The following is a 20,918-nucleotide window of genomic DNA, read 5'->3' as shown; positions in this document are numbered from 1 at the left end:
ATCATGAGGAGATGGGGAGTTCTAGTCCCGCCTTAGCCATGAAAGCCAGCTGGGTAACTTTGGGCCAATCACCAGGAGACCGAAAGTTCTAGTCCCATCTTAGCCATGAAAGCCAGCTGGGTGACTTTGAGCCAATCACCAAGACACTGGGAGTTCTAGTCCAGTCTTAGCCAGGAAAGCCAGCTGGATTACTTTTGGCCAATCGCCAGGAGATTGTGAGTTCTAGTCCCCCCCCCCCCTTAGTTGTTGTAGGGAAAATAGGAGAAGGAAGGAAGCTCTGTTGGATAAATCTTGCCCCATTGAGTTACTTATCAAAATAATAAAAGCGGGATACAAATAAACGAATAAACAAAACGGCTAGAAGGCACTTGGGGATCTTCAGAAGGTCTTCAACTGATGACATTTCTTTGACCCAGCTTGGGAATTCGATTGATTAGTGAGTCATTTCTCCAAAACTAAACATTTAAGGGTTAAGTGGGACCTTCCCACCTACCCCCGTGTCCACTCCCACCCCCCCAGACCTAATGTTCAAAGCAAAACGAATTGCCAGAGGGGAGATAAATTCCATCGCCAACCATTCACAGTGTGGATGCTGGAGGGACTCCGAAGAAAATAAAGGACTTATGTGTCGGGCTTTTATTTCGGAGAACAAAAAGGCCACTTTGTTAAAATTGCACCCAACAGTAAAGTTGAAGGGTCGGATAACTACATTCTCACACACACACACACATACACACAATTGATCAAATTCTCCACAAGAGAACCGAGTTTTGTTTGAGGCAATTTGCTCCTTTAAATGGCCTTTTTACCAACAGGGCTAAAGAACGCCAATCCGTTTAAATAAATGGTGGGGTTTTTTCCCCCTCCGTCCCCTTCCTTCTGCCTTGGTCCTGTCACGTTTCTGATGGGAACTTTTGACTACTTGGAGAAGAAGAGGCTTCCACGATCCAGGGCTTGCAAACCAGAAACTCGAAAATAAAAATTCAGAAGGGCTTCTGTTTTATTTTATTTCATTTTATTTATTACATTTTATTTATTTCATTTTATTTATTTCATCAAGCCTCTATTATATAACATGATTATGAATACATGAAATGGATACGAATAAAAGGGAAGATTAGGACAGAGGCGGTAGGCACATTGGTGCGCTTATGCACCCCCCCTTACAGACCTCTTAGGAATGGGGTGAGTAGACAGTCTAAAGGTTAAAGTTTTGGGGGTTCGGGGAAGAAACCACAGAGTCAGGTAGTGCATTCCAGGCATCGACAACTCTTGCTGAAGTCGTATTTTCTGCAATCAAGTTTGGAGCAGTTTACCTTGAGTTTGTATCTATTGTGAGTTTGTGTGTGGTTGCGGTTGAAGCTGAAGTAGTCACGGACAGGTAGGACATTGTAGCAGATAATTTTATGTACTACGCTTAGGTCAGGCTGAAGATGGTGTAGTTCTAAGTTGTTTAAGCCCAAAATTTCAAGCCTGGTGGCCTAAGGGATTCTGTTGTGAGCAGAGGAGTGGAGAACTCTTCCCATGAAATACCTCTGGACTCTTTCGATTGTATTAATGTCCCATATGCAGTGCGGGTTCCAGACAGATGAGCTGTATTCGAGGATTAGTCTAGCAAAGGTTTTGTATTCTCTGGCTAGCAGTACAATATTACCATAGAAGAAGCTACGCAAGATTAGGTTAACAACTCTTAATGCCTTTTTTGGCAATGTGGGTTCTGGCACTTAAATCATTAGAGATGAATACTCCAAGGTCCTTGACAGAGTGAGGGTTGTCTATAAGACCTTGTATTTTGTGTTCTGATTTTTTTGGCCACTTTATAAGACAGAGCATTGGTTGGTTGAGATTTGAAGAAGGAGCATAACAAGAGCCGAGGTGGCGCAGTGGTTAAATGCAGCACTGCAGGCTACTTCAGCTGACTGCAGTTCTGCAGTTCGGCTGTTCAAATCTCACCGGCTCAAGGTTGACTCAGCCTTCCATCCTTCCGAGGTGGGTGAAATGAGGACCCAGACTGTGGGGGCAATATGCTGACTCTGTAAACCGCTTAGAGAAGGCTGAAAGCCCTATGAAGCGGTATATAAGTCTAACTGCTATTGCTATTGCTAAGAGAGGAGTAGCGCTCTATGTAAAAGAAACAATAAATGCTAAGCAAATATTTGTGGAGGGAGGGAGGGAGGATTTTGATGGTGGAGGTAACAATGACTCATAAACAGGTACTCCTGCTAGCAATCTATGCACCAAATAGTAAACAAGAGGACTTTTACAGTATATTACATAAGAAACATAGCAGAGGTTGGAGTATGAAAATATTTTCGTAGTGGGAGACTTTATAAACGCAATTGTGGATGCGAAACTAGATGATAAAACTGGGAAAGTGATAAGTTTATATCGGGAAGCATTGGACAAGGCACTGAATTTCTAATAGCTTTAATTTGCCGGATGTCAAAGAAAATCTGAATGTTGCCATATATGCTTATGATCTCATTCGGAGTTTGTCGCAGAACAGCTGGTATTTCTCACACAGGGGTGGGGCGGAGAGTCACATCTGTTTGGGTCTTTATTTAACAAAGTTTTTTAAGTGGTCCCAATTTCCAGCTTCGTTTTAATCCAATCTGGCTGTTTGCGGGTAGACTAAACAAAAATATTCCTGTCCGTTGCAGATTCTCTTTTGCAATTCACTCTGATGAATGGGATGTGGAACAATTTCTTCTTTTTTAAAAAAAATAGTTTTTATTAAACACTTTTAATCTTTAAAAACAGAAAGAAAAACACAGCAAGAAAAAACGAAAAGCAAAACATACATGACAATATAAAGTAAATTATACAGCCTTATGTATCGGCTTTCATGTTTAGCCTTTATAGTTCTTCATTCTGCATTGCCTTCCTATTGATTTTTACCTTGCCCAATAATATAATAACAGTAGTACTAACACTTATAATAATATTAATTCTTCATATCACCATTATATTTACCTTTTCTATTTTCTGTTTCGGCTTCTGTTTTCTAGCCACTTATCAATTCTATTCCATATTTTATAGAAATCCGATTCTTCTCTTTCTTTTAGTTCTATAGTCTTTTTGTCTAGAGCCGAGGTAGCGCAGTGGTTAGAGTGCAGTACTGCAGGCCACTTCAGCTGACTGCTAGCTGCAGTTTGGCGGTTCAAATCTCACCGGCTCAAGGTTGACTCAGCCTTCCATCCTCCCGAGGTGGGTAAAATGAGGACCCGGATTGTTGGGGGCAATATGCTGACTCTGTAAACAGCTTAGAGAGGGCTGAAAGCCCTATGAAGCGGTATATAAGTCGAATTGCTATTGCTATTGCTATTGCTATTGCTATTGTCCATCTCTGCAAATTCGAAAGCAATCCTAGCTGCAGTGAATATGTGTAGTATAATGTATTGAAATTGTTTGTCCATTCTGGGCGGGATCTAGAAGCATTTCTATGGATGGAAATCTTGCCATTGATCTGAGTGGATCATAAGCTGCACTCACAACTGAGTCTTAGATTAAAGCTTGCATAAGGAAAAGAAATCTTGATGGATCCAGTAGAAGACCAACTACCATTGCAGAAAAATGGTGGTCCAGACTCATCTGCAAAATCTCCAGGAATAGATATCTGAATTTGCAGAATGGTAAATTTACAGTAGTGGCGAAAATTGTGGAAACATTTTGGGAAAAGTGTATAGTATTTTTGATGACTAATCACACCACTTTTTTTTGAGAAGTGTTAATACCATTTTATAATGCCTTGGTAAGGCCACACTTGGAATACGGCATCTAGTTTTGGTGGCCACAATGTAGAAAAGATGTGGAGACTCCAGAAAGAGTGCAGAGAAGAGCAACAAAGATGATTAGGGGACTGGAGGCTAAAACATATGAAGAACGGTTGCAGGAACTGAGTAGGTCTAGTTTAATGAAAAGAAGGATTAAGGGAGACATGATAGATTCCAATATCTCAGGGGTTGCCACAAAGAAGAAGGAGTCCAGCTATTCTCCAATGCATCTGAGGGTAGGACAAGAAGCAATGGGTGGAAACCAATGAAGGAGAGAAGCAGCTTAGAACTAAGGAGAAAGTTCCTGACAGTGAAGACAATTAACCAGTGGAATAACTTGCCTCCAGAAGTTGTAAATGCTCCAAGCTTTTAAGAAGAGATTGGATAGCCATTTGTCTGAAATGGTATAGGGCTTCCTGCCTAAGCAGGGGGTTGGACTAGAAGACCTCCAAGGTCCCTTCTAAGGAGAAGGAGAAGAGGAGGAGGAACAGAAGAGGAGAAAGAGGAGAGGAAGAGAAAGCGAGGAAGGGAAAGGAGAAAAAGAAGAAGAGGAGGAGGAGAGGTGAATAAGAGAGGGAATGGAGGAAGAAGAAGAATGAGAAGAAGAAGAGGAAGTGGAAGAGGAGAAGGAGAGAAAGAAAAGGAGAAGGAGGAGAGTAAGAGAAAGGAAGGGAAGAGAAGGAGGAGGTGAAGAAGAGGGAATGGAGGAAGAAGAAGAATGAGAAGAAGAAGAGGAGAAGGAGAGGAAGAGGAGAAGAGGAGGAGGAGGAAGCGGAGAGGAAGAGGAGGAGAAGGAGAACAGGAGGAGAAGGAGAACAGGAGGAGGAGAGGAAGAGAAGAAGGAGAGGAAGTGTAAGGAGAAGGAGAAGAGAAGAGGAGGCAAGGAGGTGAAGGAGAGTGAATGGAGAAGGAGGAGGAGGAGGAAGAAGAAGAGGAGGAGGAGGAGGTGGGGCAAAAAAGGAAGAAGTTATGAATGTCCAGTGAAATATAAAATCTAGTATTCATTAAAGTAAACTCTGTTAACTATTCTGTTGTTCCTCATTCCTACCATCCATGGTTCTAAGATATTCCAGTTTAAGGAAATTATGTTTCTTGTGTTCATTTTGGGTTGATAATAGTGGTTTCCACACTCCGGGTTTCTAGCGCTCAAATTTTATTTCCTCTCTCATTCAGCTTGCGAGTGCGATTCCCGAGGCATCCAGACTCTCCAATGTAACCGGTCAACCGGCCAGTGCATCTGCAGGGAAGGCGTCGAAGGTCCCCGTTGTGATAAATGCACCCGAGGCTACTCGGGAATCTTTCCAGACTGCGCTCCTTGCCATCAGTGTTTTGCTCTCTGGGACGTCATCGTCACCGAGTTGACCAATAGGACCCAGAGATTCCTGGAAAGAGCCAAAGTCCTGAAGATCACGGGGGTGAGCGGCCCCTACCGAGAGACCCTCAGCTCGGTGGAGGAGAAGCTGAACGAGATCAAAAGCATCATTGCTCAAAATCCCGCGACCGAGCCCCTCAAGAACATTGGGGACCTCTTTGAAGAAGCAGAGTAAGTAGGGCCCGCGGCATCCGGAACCCGTTGCCTGCTCTTAGTTCGGCCACGGAGAAGGGAGTCTGTTGTGGTTGTTGAATGATTTTAAGGAGAACTTGGTGAGAAAGAAGGAAGAAAGGGTGGAAACGGGGAGGCAGAGAATGTTTATCGCGAATTTGAATGGAAATGATAAGGGTCCCTGAGAGATAGGAAAGAGACGTTCTTACGGATTCTGTATAATTTCTTATGTGACTAATCACACTTGGCCGAATAAAGTATTATGTTCTGTTTTGTTCCATTCTGTTTCCATTCCGTTCTGGGTCTGGTTCCGGTTCCCATTCCGTTCCTATTCTATTCCTATTTTCTATTTTGTTCTATTCTATTCCTATTTTTTATTTTGGTTCTGTTCTGGTTCTGGTTCTGTTCTGTTTCCATCCTGTTCTGTTTCTATCCTGTTCTATTCTACTTTACTCTGTTTTGTTCTGTTCTGTTCTGTTCTACTCTATTCTACTCTCGTCTCCTCTACTCTATTCTATTCACTATTCTATTCTACTCTACTCTACCCTATTCACTCTTCTCTTCTACTCTGCTCTGCTCTATTCATTCTTCTCTTCTAATTCTACTCTACTCTTCTCTTCTAATTCTACTCTCCTCTACTCACTCTTCTCTTCTACTCTGCTCCATTCTACTCTATTCACTCTTCTCTTCTAATTCTACTCTACTCTACTCTATTCACTCTTCTCTTCTAATTCTACTCTACTCTACTCTACTCACTCTTCTCTTCTCTTCTAATTCTACTCTACTCTATTCACTCTCCTCTTCTACTCTGCTCCATTCTACTCTATTCACTCTTCTCTTCTAATTCTACTCTACTCTATTCACTCTTCTCTTCTAATTCTACTCTACTCTACTCACTCTTCTCTTCTCTTCTAATTCTACTCTACTCTATTCACTCTTCTCTTCTAATTCTACTCTACTCTACTCACTCTTCTCTTCTACTCTGCTCCATTCTACTCTATTCACTCTTCTAATTCTACTCTACTCTACTCTATTCACTCTTCTCTTCTAATTCTACTCTACTCTACTCACTCTTCTCTTCTCTTCTAATTCTACTCTACTCTGTTCACTCTCCTCTTCTACTCTGCTCCATTCTACTCTATTCACTCTTCTCTTCTAATTCTACTCTACTCTATTCACTCTTCTCTTCTAATTCTACTCTACTCTACTCACTCTTCTCTTCTCTTCTAATTCTACTCTACTCTATTCACTCTTCTCTTCTACTCTGCTCTACTCTATTCACTCTTCTCTTCTCTTCTAATTCTACTCTACTCACTCTTCTCTTCTACTCTGCTCCATTCTACTCTATTCACTCTTCTCTTCTGATTCTACTCTACTCTATTCACTTCTCTTCTAATTCTACTCTACTCTATTCACTCTTCTCTTCTACTCTGCTCTACTCTATTCACTCTTCTCTTCTCTTCTAATTCTACTCTACTCACTCTTCTCTTCTACTCTGCTCCATTCTACTCTATTCACTCTTCTCTTCTGATTTTACTCTACTCTATTCACTCTTCTCTTCTAATTCTACTCTACTCTACTCACTCTTCTCTTCTCTTCTAATTCTACTCTACTCTACTCACTCTTCTCTTCTCTTCTAATTCTACTCTACTCTATTCACTCGTCTCTTCTAATTCTACTCTACTCTATTCACTCTTCTCTTCTAATTCTACTCTACTCACTCTTCTCTTCTACTCTGCTCCATTCTACTCTATTCACTCTTCTCTTCTGATTCTACTCTACTCTATTCATTCTTCTCTTCTAATTCTACTCTACTCTACTCTACTCTATTCACTCTTCTCTTCTAATTCTACTCTACTCTACTCACTCTTCTCTTCTCTTCTACTCTGCTCCATTCTACTCTATTCACTCTTCTCTTCTAATTCTACTCTACTCTACTCTATTCACTCTTCTCTTCTAATTCTACTCTACTCTACTCTACTCATTCTTCTCTTCTCTTCTAATTCTACTCTACTCTATTCACTCTCCTCTTCTACTCTGCTCCATTCTACTCTATTCACTCTTCTCTTCTCTTCTAATTCTACTCTACTCTACTCACTATTCTCTTGTCTTCTTTATTCTGTTCTGTTCTTGTTCTTCTTGTTTTTGTTCTTGTTCCCCTTTTCAACTAGAAGAGCAAAATGGCAAGATTGGTCAAATCTGGCCAAAATTTACTTGGAAGTAAATTTGCTTCCCAGCCATTTCTCTAATATTTCTGTGATTGCGTCTTTTTCAGACTTTCTGGAGACTTTAAAAGACTCTATTGTGCAACATTTCCCTTCACAAAATAGGCTTGTCTTTCAGCCTGCGAAAAAGGTTCTTAACACAGACAGTTTGTTATACGGGGCATGAAACAAATTAGGGACGGGCCCACGAGCCAATCTAACATACGTAATTGGCAATAACCTTCAAGTACATTACAGAAGCTGTTTGGAATGCAGATGGTTAAATCCCATAGAAGTGTGCTGTTTTCCCAAGCTTCTCCCCCCCCCCCGCCACTTTGTGTTAACAAAAAAAACCAACCCTGAAATAAACCCAATCTATGGTCATATGTCACATTTTTCGTCACCGTTGTAACTTCGAAACAGTCACGAAATGAACTGTTGTGAGTCAAGGACAACAATTGTAATTGTGCATTTTCCCCCCCCCCTTGGATCCAGGGGTGGCGTTCACTTACCTTTTCTACCGGTTCGCAAATGTGAGCATGCGCATGCATGCGCGCACACGGCATTCCGTGCACGAGCTTTTGGCAGAAAAAAGGTGTCTAAATGGGATGCCGCAGAGCTGGGGCAGGTGGGTGGGGCCACCTGCACTTTCCCCAACCGCTTCGGGCGAACCAGTACGAACCGGTAGAAATACCACCTCCGCTTTGATCAAAGGGAGTCCATTTAGCCATCTGCGCTAACTCCGCTTTTGCTCTGGCAATAATGGACGTTTTCTTGGTTCCGCAGGAAGCTGAAAGCAGATGTGGCCCAAAAGATCATTGAAGTGGAGGAAAAGATCTCTACGGTGGCAAACGAAAGCAGCGCCGTGGAGGCTGAGCTGACGGCGTTGGAGGCAGACGCCAAGAGCTTACACAACGCTGTGAAAGAACTCGGGGAACAGCTGGAGTTCATAAAAATCTCGGACGTCCGAGGTTAGTACAGTTAGAGCTCAAGGAAGTTTGGTGGGGAAGAGGGGGGTAAACATCTGGCTTTTCATAACGAAGGAAAGTGTGGGAGGGAACCTCAAACAAATACATTTCATGAACGTTGAACGGAATCGAACCCAGACGAAAGGTTTTAGGGAGGATCTGCGGGGAAAATATTTTAAATAATAAAAAAATCATGTGGATTTCGGAGGGGCAAGCTTAAGTGGGCTTCATTGGCCATGCTTCATTGTGCCTGCATCGTGCATTTAATTTCATAAGACAGCTATTGCAAACGTTAAGTAATTCCTTTGTTTAGTGACCGGTTCGAAGTTATAACAGCACTGAAAAAAGTGACTTACGACCATGTTTCACACTTACGGCTGTTGTGGTGTTTTGTCAGGACAAGGAATCCGCTTCGTGATTTGGTGACGCCCAGGTCAGAACGGAAACGTCGTAACATGGAGCAAACTCACTCTAATAACTGTCTCGCTTAGCGACAGAAATCTGGGGCTCCCTTGGGGTCATAAGTCAAGGATTACCTGTATTAATGTCGTAAGGCCAGATCAGACATGGATGCTCAACCAGTTTCCCTTCTGATAGGTGCCTTGGATAGCATCACCAAATATTTCCAGATGTCGCTGGATGCGGAAAAAAGAGCCAACGCGTCAGTTTTGCTTCCCGGCAGCCTCATTGAACAGTCCGCCGAAATGCGCCTGGAAGTGGAGAGTCTGATCAACGAGACGGCGGCCACCTTCCAGGCTACACAGGAAGAGCAGTCCCGTCTCTTGGACGAACTGGCGGGCAAGCTGCAAAGTCTCGATTTGGCAGAAGTGTCGGAAAAGGTAGGCACCTCGCGAAGGCCGTAGCTGAGCTTGGATGAGGGGGAAGAGTTTGCAAAGGTGTTGTGGCCCGCCGGCGGCCAGTGGAGTTGGCTGTAGAGTCGGATAGTGAAGCGGTTGGGGAGGAACATGGGCCAGTCCTGGAGTCTGGGGAAGGCTCTGATGAGGGCTCTGCGTCGGAGGCAGAGAGGGGGGCCAGGGCCGTCTGACAGTTATCAGCTGCCTTCAGAGTCAGACGTCAGTGAGGCAGAGGAACAGCTGGAGCCTGTTCCCAGTGTATGGAGCTGGCGGCAGATTCGGATAGTGAGGAGGTAGAGGAGGAAGATGGGCCAGTCCTGGAGTCTGGGGAAGGCTCGGATGAGGGCTCTGTGTCGGAGGCAGAGAGGGGGACAGGGCCGTCTGACAGTTATCAGCTGCCTTCGGAGTCAGACATCAGTGAGGCAGAGGAACAGCTGGAGCCTGTTCCCAGTGTGCGCATGCGAGAAGGCCACACTTTCCATGGCCACGCCCACCCAGCAACTGGGCAGAGAACCAGTTGCTAAAATCTTTCAACCCCCACCCCTGCTTTAAGGAATGTCTCGCTTACCCACAGAAATCTTGCGCTCAATTGTGGTAAGTCGAAGGCTACCTGGATTGATCTGAGAGTCTTTGGATCCTCTGCTCATTTTAACAGCAAGAATTATTTTAAGAAATTTAAAACAATATTACTGAAAAGCAGAACTGAACCAGCGAGCATTCATCAAATCCTTAGCATTATACCAAGAAACCTGATCAGACGAGGATTATCTCCTCCGGTGCCAAAATACATTCCAGAGATGCAGCATTTCAGCAGGGAAGACCTTACCCCCCAATGACCACCCACCTCGTGGCAGAAACTACAAAAAAATTAGTAGAAGGGCCCACCCAGGATTATTTATTTATATCTGCATTTTTGTAGTCTTTATCACTGTACATCTCCGGGAGGGGAAAAAAATAGATCGAGCTTCCAACCACCCAAGTTTCAAAGAAAGCAAAAATGAGAAGCAGCAGAAAGTGAGCAATAAAAAAAATGAGCGTCAATGCAAAAAATGGTGAGGTAAATGCAATTTTGAAAAAAAAAGGATGGATTAAAACGCCACAGAAAATAGAAATGAAGAGGCTATGGGCCAGCAAAGGGGGAAAATGTACACCGTAGGTGCTTGGATAGATTAAAACCTTACTGTAGATTTTTGCCTCTTAAATACTTGCGGAAGATTCATAATTTCTGCCCTTAAAGTTCCATCTTGCTTTAATTGAAGGAGAAGATGGTAATCCTCTCTAAAAACCATCTGACTGAATCCTCTAATTTGGAGAGAGAGAGAGAGAGAGGAATTTTTCGTATTTAAAAAAGGGGGGCTATTGAGACACTAGTAACTTCCAACTGTGTTTCCCCGAAAATACGACGTGTCCTGAAACTAAGACCATGCCACATTTTTCAGGGGGGCAAAAATATACGCCCATTCTGAAAATAAGCCCCCCCCTCCGGCCAGGCAGAGTGCCACTCACCAACCTAGCGGTATCCCGAAGGCGCCAAGCCGTGGGAACTGGGGGGGGCAAAGGCGCTTGTGTTGCTTGCGCCTTTGGGATACCGCTAGGTCGGTGAGCGGCATTGTGCCCAGCTGGAGAGAGGGTTTGCCGGGCGGCTGTTCCGCTCCCTGATCACGCGCCTCCCAGCCTCACGATGCCCTGGCTCAGCTCCGCCCCGTTCCTTGCAGTTTCGTCCAGGAAAGCCCCTTGTAAAAAAACCCTTGCCAGTTGAACTTTATAAGGGGCGGGGTTTCTGCAGGCAAAAAAATGCTGTATTTGGTGTATAAGACCCACCCAGATTTTCACCCTCTTTTTGAGGGAAAAGGTGCATCTTATGCTCTGAAAAATACGGTAAGTTAAGACGTATTGTAGTGCTTTAAGCAGTTGGCTCTTCAATCTTTAGAAAGCGCTAAACCTTTTATTTTTACTTCCTTTCCACTACAGATGTGTGGGACTCCCCTGGGGTCTTCCTGTGCCGATTCCCCCTGTGGTGGGTTGAGCTGCCAAACTGAAGATGGGGTGAAGAAATGTGGGGGACCCGGGTGTGAAGGTCTGGTGACGGTGGCCCACACCGCCTGGCAGAAAGCCATCGATTTTGACCGAGACATCTTGAGCGCTCTGGCGGAGGTGGAACAGCTGTCCAAAATGGTAATTATTTAAGGTATAAGAGAATAACAGAGTACGAAGGGACCTTGGAGATCATCTAGTTCAACCCACTCTGCCAAAACAGGAGACTCTACACCATTTCTGACACATATGGCAGTCCAGTCTCTTCTTGAAAGCTTCCAGCGATGAAGCTCCCACAACTTCTATTCCATTGGTGGATTGTTCTCATTGTCAGGAAATTTCTCCTTATTTCTAAATTGAATCTCTCTCCTTGTTCAGTTTCCATCCATTATTCCTTGCCTGGCCTTCGGGTGCTTTGGAAAATAGGTTGACCCCCCCTCCTCTCTGTGGCAGCCCCTCAAATACTGGAAGGCTGTTATCATGTCTCCCCTGGTCCTTCTCTTCAGTATACTAGCCATGCCGAGTTCCTGCAACCGTTCATCGTATGTTTTAGCCTCCAATCCCCTAATCCTCTTGGTTGCTCTTCTCTGCACTCTTTCTAGAGCACGGGTGTCAAACCCAAGGCCTACGAGCCGCATCCACCCCGCGATGTGGTTGGAACTGGCCCGCGGGGTCGTCCTGGAAAATGTAAGGGGACGTCCTGCGTCACTTCAGCCTGGCCTACCCAATGTGAAGACGAAATATGCCAGCAGTTTGGGGAGTGGTGTCAAGCTGGCCATGCCCACCCAATTGGCCACGGCCACCCAGACAGCTGCACCCAGTGAGTGGCTTCAAGCTGGCCACGCCCACCCAGACAGCCACACCCACCCAGTCAGCCATGCCCAGTGAGTGCCATCAAGCTGGCCATGCCCACCCAGTTGGCTATGCCCACCCAGTCAGCTACACCCAGTGAGTGGCTTCAAGCTGGCCACGCTCACCCAGTCAGCCACATCCACCCAGTCAGCCACGCCCAGTGTCATCAAGCTAGCCATGCCCACCCAGTCAGCCACACCCACCCAGTCAGCCATGCCCAGTGAGTGCCATCAAGCTGGCCATGCCCACCTAGTCAGCCACGCCCAGTGAGTGCCATCAAGCTGGCACGCCCACCTAGTCGGCCACGCCCAGCCGGGCCCCTGAGGTCAACCACATCCCTGATGCAGCCCTCAATGAAATTGAGTTTGACACCCCTGTTTTAGAGCGTCAACATCATTTGTTTGACAATTGTCAGAGAATTCTTAAAAACCTTGCTCTCAGAGCTTCAGAATCTGTTACGGTCTCGGTCGGTATTGATTTTCAACGAGAGACGGAATTTGCTAGCAGTTGTAAACACAGTCCTGCTTATCTCACGTAGGTTTCGGAAGCCAAACAACGGGCCGACGAGGCCAAGCAGAACGCACAGGACATTTTATTGAAGACCAACGCCACCAAGGAGCAAGTAGACCAGAGCAACAAGGACCTCAGAAATCTGATACATCAGATCAGGGATTTTTTGATGAGTACGTATTATTTTAAGATGACTTAAGGCGACTGGCGTGCATCTCTCTGCAGAGGGGCTTTCCTCTTTTTAGGTCGCTCTCGAGTTACGACCACCAATGAGTCCCAAATTTATGTTTTCCAAGTAAGTTTCGAACGTATATGAACCCAACTGACTCATATTTGTGATGGATTGCAGTGTCCTGGGGGCCGCGTGATCCGCTTTTGCGACCTTCTGGCAATCAAAGTCGACGGGGAATCCAGATTACCCCGTTACCAATGGTGGAATTCAGTCGGTTTGGGCCAGTTCGGGCGAACCAATTGTTAAATTGCTGGCTGGCCCTGCCCCTTCCAGGAATCCCCACGTGTCCCAGTTTGGCTTCCAGAAGGATGCAGGAACCGAGTGCTGCCTGTTATACTCCTGGCCACACCCACCCAGCCAGCGTTTAGGGCAAAGAACCGGTCGTTAAATTATTTGAATCCCACCACTGCGCGTTGCTAACTTAACAACTGCAACGATTCCCTTAACAACTGCGGCAAGAGAAGTCATAGAATGGGGCAAAACTCACTTAGCAAAGGTTCCGCTTCGCGAGATAAAATTTGGGCTCCATGGTGGTCGTAAGTCGAGGACTACCTGTATCGGGTTCCTTTGGCTATGAGGGTATCTGTCCAAGGTGGAGTCTTCAGCTCTAACAGTTGGAAGGGACCTTGGAGGTCTTCTAGTCCAACCCCTTGCTCCTTGCTCTAACCCCCCCTAAAACGAGTGCATTTTGTTTTACAATGGGGTGGGGTGAATATCTGTAACTCGGGTGTGGGATGAGGGTGAAGATTCGTTCTCCGAGCTTGTGGGTTGGCTTCTGAACGTTTCGCTACCAGGCTTGGTAACATCTTCAGTGGAGTTGAGGGGATGTCCATGGTCTTCTGTTTATAAGGGCTTCGGGTGCGGGTGTATCAAGGGAAGGTCTTGTAGTGTGTCAGTTGTGAGTTATCAATGAGACTCTTGTGATGGGTCTTGTGATGGGGAGATGACACCAAGGGAGGGCCATTGGGTAGGCAAAGTGCTGGCTGGGGGAGAGGGGAATTGCGTGGTTTGGTCGTGGGTCGGTGCTCCCTCTGATTGGCTGTGGGGTTGATTTGGATTCTGAGGGGCTCGTACGCTGGTTGTGGGTCAACGTCTCTGTGGTTGGGATGGCTTGCGGAGGGCCAGGCTTCAAATGCACATCATTAAGGTGGCTGGGTGTAGCGGGGCACCGTGATTTATGTGTCGCTCCAATTTACATAATGCTGTTTGGTGTTGGTGTGGGTAGACATGAAGGGTTTGGGATCATGCCGTTGGACAGCCGAACTTGTGTTTGTGAACCCTGGATTTTAACTGTGGTAATGTTTGTCCCATGGAGAATTGGTGCATTTTCTTTTCTTTTTAAACTAGGATGGGACAGGACAGGAAGGGACAGGACTAGGACAGGACAGAATATAGAATATAGAATATAGAATATAGAATATAGAATATAGAATATAGAATATAGAATATAGAATATAGAATATAGAATATAGAATATAGAATATAGAATATAGAATATAGAATATAGAATATAGAATATAGAATATAGAATATAGAATATAGAATATAGAAGAGAATCAGGAATAGAATGGAATGGGATGGGATGGAATAGAATGAAGAATAGAATAGAATAAAATAGGACAGGATAGAATCAGGAATAGGAGAGGAGAGGTTCGGATCAGATTGGGTGAACCAGTAGTAGCGGCAGTGGAAGGCTCTGCCCACCTGCCTGGACACTTCTTAGTAAAAAAAATTGGCAGCCCACCACTGGATGGAATGGGATGGGATGGGATGGGATGAAATAGAAATAGAAATAATAGAAATAGAAATAGAAATAGAAATAGAAATAGAAATAGAAATAGAAATAGAAATAGAAATAGAAATGGAAATAATAGAAATGGAAATAATAGAAATGGAAATAATAGAAATGGAAATAAAGAATGGAATGGAATAGAATAGAATAGAGAAGGAATGGAATGGAATAGAATAGAAATGGAGAATGGAATGGAATAGAATAGAATTAGAATAGAATAGGAGAAGGAATGGAATGGAATAGAATAAAATAGAATAGAAATAGAGAATGGGATGGAATAGAATGGAATAGAATAGAATAGAGGAGGAATGGAATGGAATAGAATAGAATAAAATAGAATAGAATAGAAATAGAGAATGGAATAGAATGGAATAGAATGGAATAGAATGGAATAGAATGGAATAGAATAGAATAGAATAGAGAAGGAATGAAGGGAATGGAATAGAATAGAATAAAATAGAATAGAATAGAAATAGAGAATGGAATGGAATGGAATAGAATAGAATAAAATAAAATAGAATAGAATAGAGAAGGAATGGAATGAATGGAATAGAATAAGAATAGAATAGAAATAGAGAATGGAATAGAATGAAATGGAATAGAATAGAATAAAATAGAATAGAGAAGGAATGGAATGAATGGAATGGAATAGAATAGAATAGAACAGAAATAGAGAATGGAATGGAATAGAATAGAAATAGAGAAGGAATGGAATAGAATAGGCTAGAATGGAATGGAATGGAATAGAATAGAATAGAATAGAATAGAGAAGGAATGGAATGAAATGAAATAGCATAACATACCATAGCATGGAATGGAATAGGAAAAGGGAAAAGGAATAGGAATAGGAATAGGGTAGAAACCTCCAGTGTTGGAGCACCCACAACTTCTGAAGGCCTCGGATCCCGTCGTGTCGCTCAATGGTTTCTGTTCACCGTCCTAACAGAAGACGGGGCCGATCTGGATAGCATCGAAGCCGTCGCTAACGAAGTCCTCAACCTGGAGATGCCCAGCACACCTGAGCAGCTGCAAACCCTGGCCGAGAACATCCGTGACCGGGTCGAAAGCCTGTCAGATGTGGAGACTGTCCTTCAGCAGAGCGCTGGAGATATCGCGAGGGCGAAGACCTTGTTAGATGAAGCTAAGAAGGCCAGGTAGGGGGGAAAAAACCTTCTTTTTTCCGTAGTAGCATAGGAACCAATCCTTGTTTTAAAAGAATCTAACCCTGCCGATGTCGTTTGATCAGTAAAAGCGCGACGGATGTGAAAGTCACGGCGGATATGGTCAGAGAGGCTCTCGAAGAAGCTGGAAGAGCCCAAACCACAGCTGAAGATGCCATCAAACTAGCAGAAAAAGATATTGAAGGAACCCAAGGCTTGCTTGCTTCTGTAAGTTGAGGTTTTTCTAAATTATTCGGAAACGGGGAGCTAAGGACATTGGTATTACCAAGTTGCCAGGGAGGGAAAACTGCACAGTTCCTATATTTCCTTTCGCTGGCTTCTATCTGGTGCACGAACTCTACGCTTCGTGTGCTGTGAGATCTGTTCTGACCCCCCTCGTCCCACACCAACACACGCTCCGAGCCAAAGATAAGTTACGGCATTTAATTAACAGACAGACAGGTCCTTGGCAGCAAACTGGCACAGACAAGCTTGGGCAGCAATCCAGCCTGCCAAGCTCACCATAATGTCCTCCGACATTCATTCCTGCGTTGACTTCTGCAAAAGGGGCGTGTGCACAAGCAGTCCTTTTATAGACTGGAGAGGAGCCTAATGACCACCAGCTGAGTGCAATTACCTCCTGTAATTGCGTAATTGTTCCTTACGCCTATTAGCTCTCTGGTGCCGGGCATCTAGGAACAACTCCCTTGGGTCCTCCCCACTGCTGACGTCCGGATCACACTCCCTTGTCTCCTCCCCACTGGTCCAAGGCTCAGGCACCTCCTGGTGGCCAACCAGCCTCTCTGCGCCCTGCTCGGAGTTGGAACCCTGTCCAGGGTCCTCCACATCCTCCAGAGCCGACTCATAGGGCCCCTCGCTGTCGGAGTCTGGTGGCAGCTCCAACGGCTCCTGCTGGGCCACAACAGAGATCTAAATAAGACAGGTGATTTCTACAGGTAGAACAGGTCGGGAACTCTCATGACAGCAAAAAAAATAACATATAAGTATGATCTTTATTGTCATTGTACTTAAAATACAACAAAATTGGTTTCGTTGTCATCGTGGATTTCAAATATTGGAGGTTAACATTTCCCCCTTTGCAAAATGGTTTATGGAATGGGCTTAACATTAGGAGGAGCTAATCTCAAACTATGCTTCATCAAGGAAAATCCCAGTTCTGATGAAAGTATGAAAACTGGAAGGAGAAAAAAAAAATCACAAAGGGGCGGTTGATGATTCTGACTTTGGATGGTGGGAATGAGGAATAACAAGAGTTGGGAGGGACCTTGGAGGTCTTCTAGTCCAACCCCTTGCTCAGGCAGGAAACCCTACACCATTTCAGATAAATAGCAGTCCAGTCTTTTCTTTAAAAACTCCAGTGATGAAGCACCTACAACTTCTGAAAGCCAAGCTGTTTCCCTGGTTAATTGTCCTCACTGTTAGGAAATTTCTCCTCCATTCTAGCTGCTTCTTTCCTTGATTGGTTTCCATCCATTGTTTCTTGTCCTGCCTTCAGGTGCTTTGGAGAATAGCTTGACTCCCTCTTCTTCGGGGCAGCCCTTGGGATATGGGAGCAGATCTGGTCAAAATCTGGAATAGATTAACCCCAAAACTGTGAAGTCGAACCAGAATCAAACTTCCCTTGCTGTTATCTTGATCTTTTGTGGGACCTTCAGCTCCTCAACTTCTAAAATATAGTAGGTGAGCCTTTAGCTGGAGGCTAAAACATATGAAGATGGTTGCAGGAATTGGGTATGCCTAATTTAGTGAAAAGAAGGACTAATCAAGACATGATAGCAGTTGTCCAGCGTTCCAATATTTGAGGAGCTTCCCTAAAGATCAAACTATTTTCCAAAGCACCAGAAGGAACGACAAAAAACATTGTGTTGTGGCCCACCAGCAGAGCTGGCAGCAGATTCAGACAGTGAGGAGGTTGGGGAGGAACATGGGCCAGTCCTGGAGTCTGGGGAAGGCTCTGACAAGGGCTCTGTGTCGGAGGCAGAGAGGGGGCCAGGGCCGTATGGCAGTTATCAGCTGCCTTCAGAGTCAGACATCAGTGAGGCAGAAGAACAGCTGGAGCCTGTTCCCAGTGTGCGCATGTGCAGAGTTGCCAAGGGAACAGCTAAAGAACAGGGGTCAACTTGGGAGTAAGGCCACAGGTGGACGATGAATGGCCCCTCCCAGAGGAAATAAAAGAGGAGCAAAAGGGGAGTGGAGTTTGCAGGAAGCAATTAGTTTGCTTAATTGATTTGTGACTCTCCAAGACTCCTGGCCAAGTTCTGTAGAGATCGGCCTGGCAGCTCTCCAAGCCAGATAAGGTCTGTGACTGTAAATCCTCCCTTGAAAGACTTTCCTGGATGTGAATGAGCAGAATTCACAGTCAATTAATGAAATGGGTTTTTGTTGGAACAAGGAGTCCCAACAAAAGGCTCTTGGGAAGCCTTGGTCAGGACACAATGGATAGAAACTAATCAAGGAGAGAAGCAAGCTAGAACTAAGCAGAAATTTCCTAAGGGTGAGAAGGAATTCATGTATTTTTCATCCCCTTCGATTCAAGATTGCATCGGAGACCGGCTCAGTGGAAGATCGTTTGGGGAACGCGACCCTCCGCATTGCGGAGTTGGAGAAGAACGTGGAAACGCTGAGGCAGAAGGCTGCTACCAACGCAGAGGATCTCAAAGTGGCGGAAGAAAATATCGCGGCAGTTAATCGAACGACCGCCGACGTTCAGAAGGTAAGCATTGAAATCTCGCGGGGGCTCCCGGCATCCCGGGGGCGCTCTTAAGCTCCCCTGAAGATTCTGCTTATCCCCCGTGAAGCTCTTCCAAGTTCAAAAGTTTCAGCCGGAGGCCGAGACGAGAGGCCGAGAGGTGGCAGAAGGAGGAAGGAAGCATTGTGGCACCACAACACAAGTTTCCCCCTGCTTCCCCCCAGGGTGTGTGGTGTGAGATTACGTGCCATTGCCAAAGGGGTGGGCTTCGTGGTACGATGGCACAATGCCTCTTTTGTCGTTTTGATGAGGGCAGCACCATCCTATGGACCCCCAGGACGTAAAAGTTGACAGTTCATGAGAAGCCATGCTCTTCTTAAATCAATAGCTAAAGATGGCCAGTGGTAAGATTGGGAGGCCAATGTATTTTAAAAAGAAGGGAATGGAATAGAGAATAGAATAGAATAGAATGAATATGGAATGGGATGGGATAGGGAATGATATGAGAATGGAATGGAATGGAATAAAATAAAATAGAATAGGAGAATGGAATGAAAATAATAGAATAGAATAGAATAAAATAAAATAGAGAATGAAATATAATGAAAATAATGGAATGGAATGGAATGGAATGGAATGGAATGGAATGGAATAGAATAGAATAGAGAATGAAACGGACTGAAAATAACAGAATGGAATGGAATAGAGAATGGAATCCAATGAATATAGAATAGAATAGAATAGAATAGGAGAATGGAATGAAAATAATGGAATGGAATGGAATAGAATAGAGAATGAAATATAATGAAAATAATAGAATAGAATGGAATAGAATAGAATAGAATAGAGAATGAACTATAATGAAAATAATAGAATGGAATAGAGAATGGAATCCAATGAATATAGAATAGAATAGAATAGAATAGAATAGAATAGAATAGAATAGAATAGAATAGAATAGAAGAATGGAATGAAAATAATGGAATGGAATAGAATAGAGAATGAAATATAATGAAAATAATAGAATGGAATGGAATAGAATAGAATAGAATAGAGAATGGAATGGAATGAAAATAATAGAATGGAATGGAATAGACAATGGACTCCAATGAATATAGAATAGAATAGAATAGAATAGAACAGAACAGAGCAGATCAACAGAACAGAACAATAGGAATAAACAAGACAAGTCAGAATAGAGAATAGAAATGATGGGATGGATAGATGGATACCAATTTCATTGTATTTACTTTAATGACACTTAAAGGCTATACTATAGGACAGGACAGGACAGGATAGAATCAGGAATAGAAAAGAAACAGGAATAGGGGGGGAAAAAACCCAGATACAGAACAGAATAGAATAAGGATTAGGAATAGAATGGAACACGGATTAGGATTAGAACAGAACAGATTTTTGCTACCCCCCTAGATAGGCCTGAAGCTGTGTTAGTTGTGAAGGGAGTTGCCATGTAGACACTTAGGTTTGGGGAAAACACGTCAAAAAGTACTTTTAAACTCTTCTTTTATATCACAAGCTCCTTCATATGAAGAGCTGCTTTGAAAAGTGGCAATTAGCGTTATTTTCGCAAGGGAAAATAGTCCACCTATTTGTAAAGCGGACCTTACTAGCCTCCTGTCACTTCAAAGCAGAAATTCCTCTTTGAAGGAAATACGACTACACGAAACCCAGTCAAGGTCTTCGCAGCGATATTTCAGTTCTAAATATAAACATCCAGTTTTATTCCCGCGGGAGTACAGTAGATAACATTCCAACCACAACTGATATGTTTCCTCCTCGGTTCCCGCCATCTGTCTTCCCTTATCCCGTACCTGGGTAGCATAATGAAAGTAACAAGATAAAATCGTATTGGTTTTCTTTGTAAAGAATCTCTCTCTCTAATTAATTCCCGTTTTGGATGTTTAGAGGTTCTGCGTTCAGGAGATGCAAACTACATTAAAACGGTACAGATAGTCCCCGGGTTAGGACCAAAATGGAGCTCGGAATTTCAGTGGTTATTAAATTGTGCGCACACTGTGATGGAGAACCTATGGCACACGCATGCCCGAAGTGGCACGCAGAGCCACGTCGCCTGTCATGCACGGGCCGAGGTGGCGCAGTGGTTAAATGTAGCACTGCAGGCTGACTGCAGTTCTGCAGTTCGGCTGTTCAAATCTCACCGGCTCAGGGTTGACTCAGCCTTCCATCCTTCCGAGGTGGGTAAAATGAGGACCCGGATTGTTGTTGGGGGCAATATATGCTGACTCTGTAAACCGCTTAGAGAGG

At 44.2% G+C, this 20,918-nt stretch overlaps 1 protein-coding gene across 1 annotated transcript in view; it reads left to right on the top strand.

Annotated features, from left to right (window-relative positions):
• The window catches only part of LAMB1 (laminin subunit beta 1), a 71,747-nt gene that overhangs the window by 48,272 nt on the left and 2,557 nt on the right, over positions 1-20,918 (top strand). The window contains exons 24-31 of the mRNA XM_087722334.1: positions 4,947-5,316; positions 8,307-8,491; positions 9,086-9,327; positions 11,314-11,517; positions 12,767-12,911; positions 15,709-15,916; positions 16,009-16,150; positions 18,480-18,656. Of these exons, the coding sequence (XP_087578460.1) occupies positions 4,947-5,316; positions 8,307-8,491; positions 9,086-9,327; positions 11,314-11,517; positions 12,767-12,911; positions 15,709-15,916; positions 16,009-16,150; positions 18,480-18,656 (1,673 nt within the window). The remainder of the gene's footprint in view (positions 1-4,946; positions 5,317-8,306; positions 8,492-9,085; positions 9,328-11,313; positions 11,518-12,766; positions 12,912-15,708; positions 15,917-16,008; positions 16,151-18,479; positions 18,657-20,918) is intronic.

The sequence above is a fragment of the Thamnophis sirtalis genome, unplaced genomic scaffold (genome assembly GCF_051295495.1).
Source record: "Thamnophis sirtalis isolate CommonGarterSnake01/CBP01778 unplaced genomic scaffold, rThaSir2_p1.2 scaffold_9, whole genome shotgun sequence".
Classification (NCBI taxonomy): domain Eukaryota; kingdom Metazoa; phylum Chordata; class Lepidosauria; order Squamata; family Natricidae; genus Thamnophis; species Thamnophis sirtalis.
The sequence above is the reverse complement of the archived record's forward strand: the minus strand, read 5'-3'. Positions and strand labels throughout refer to the sequence as shown.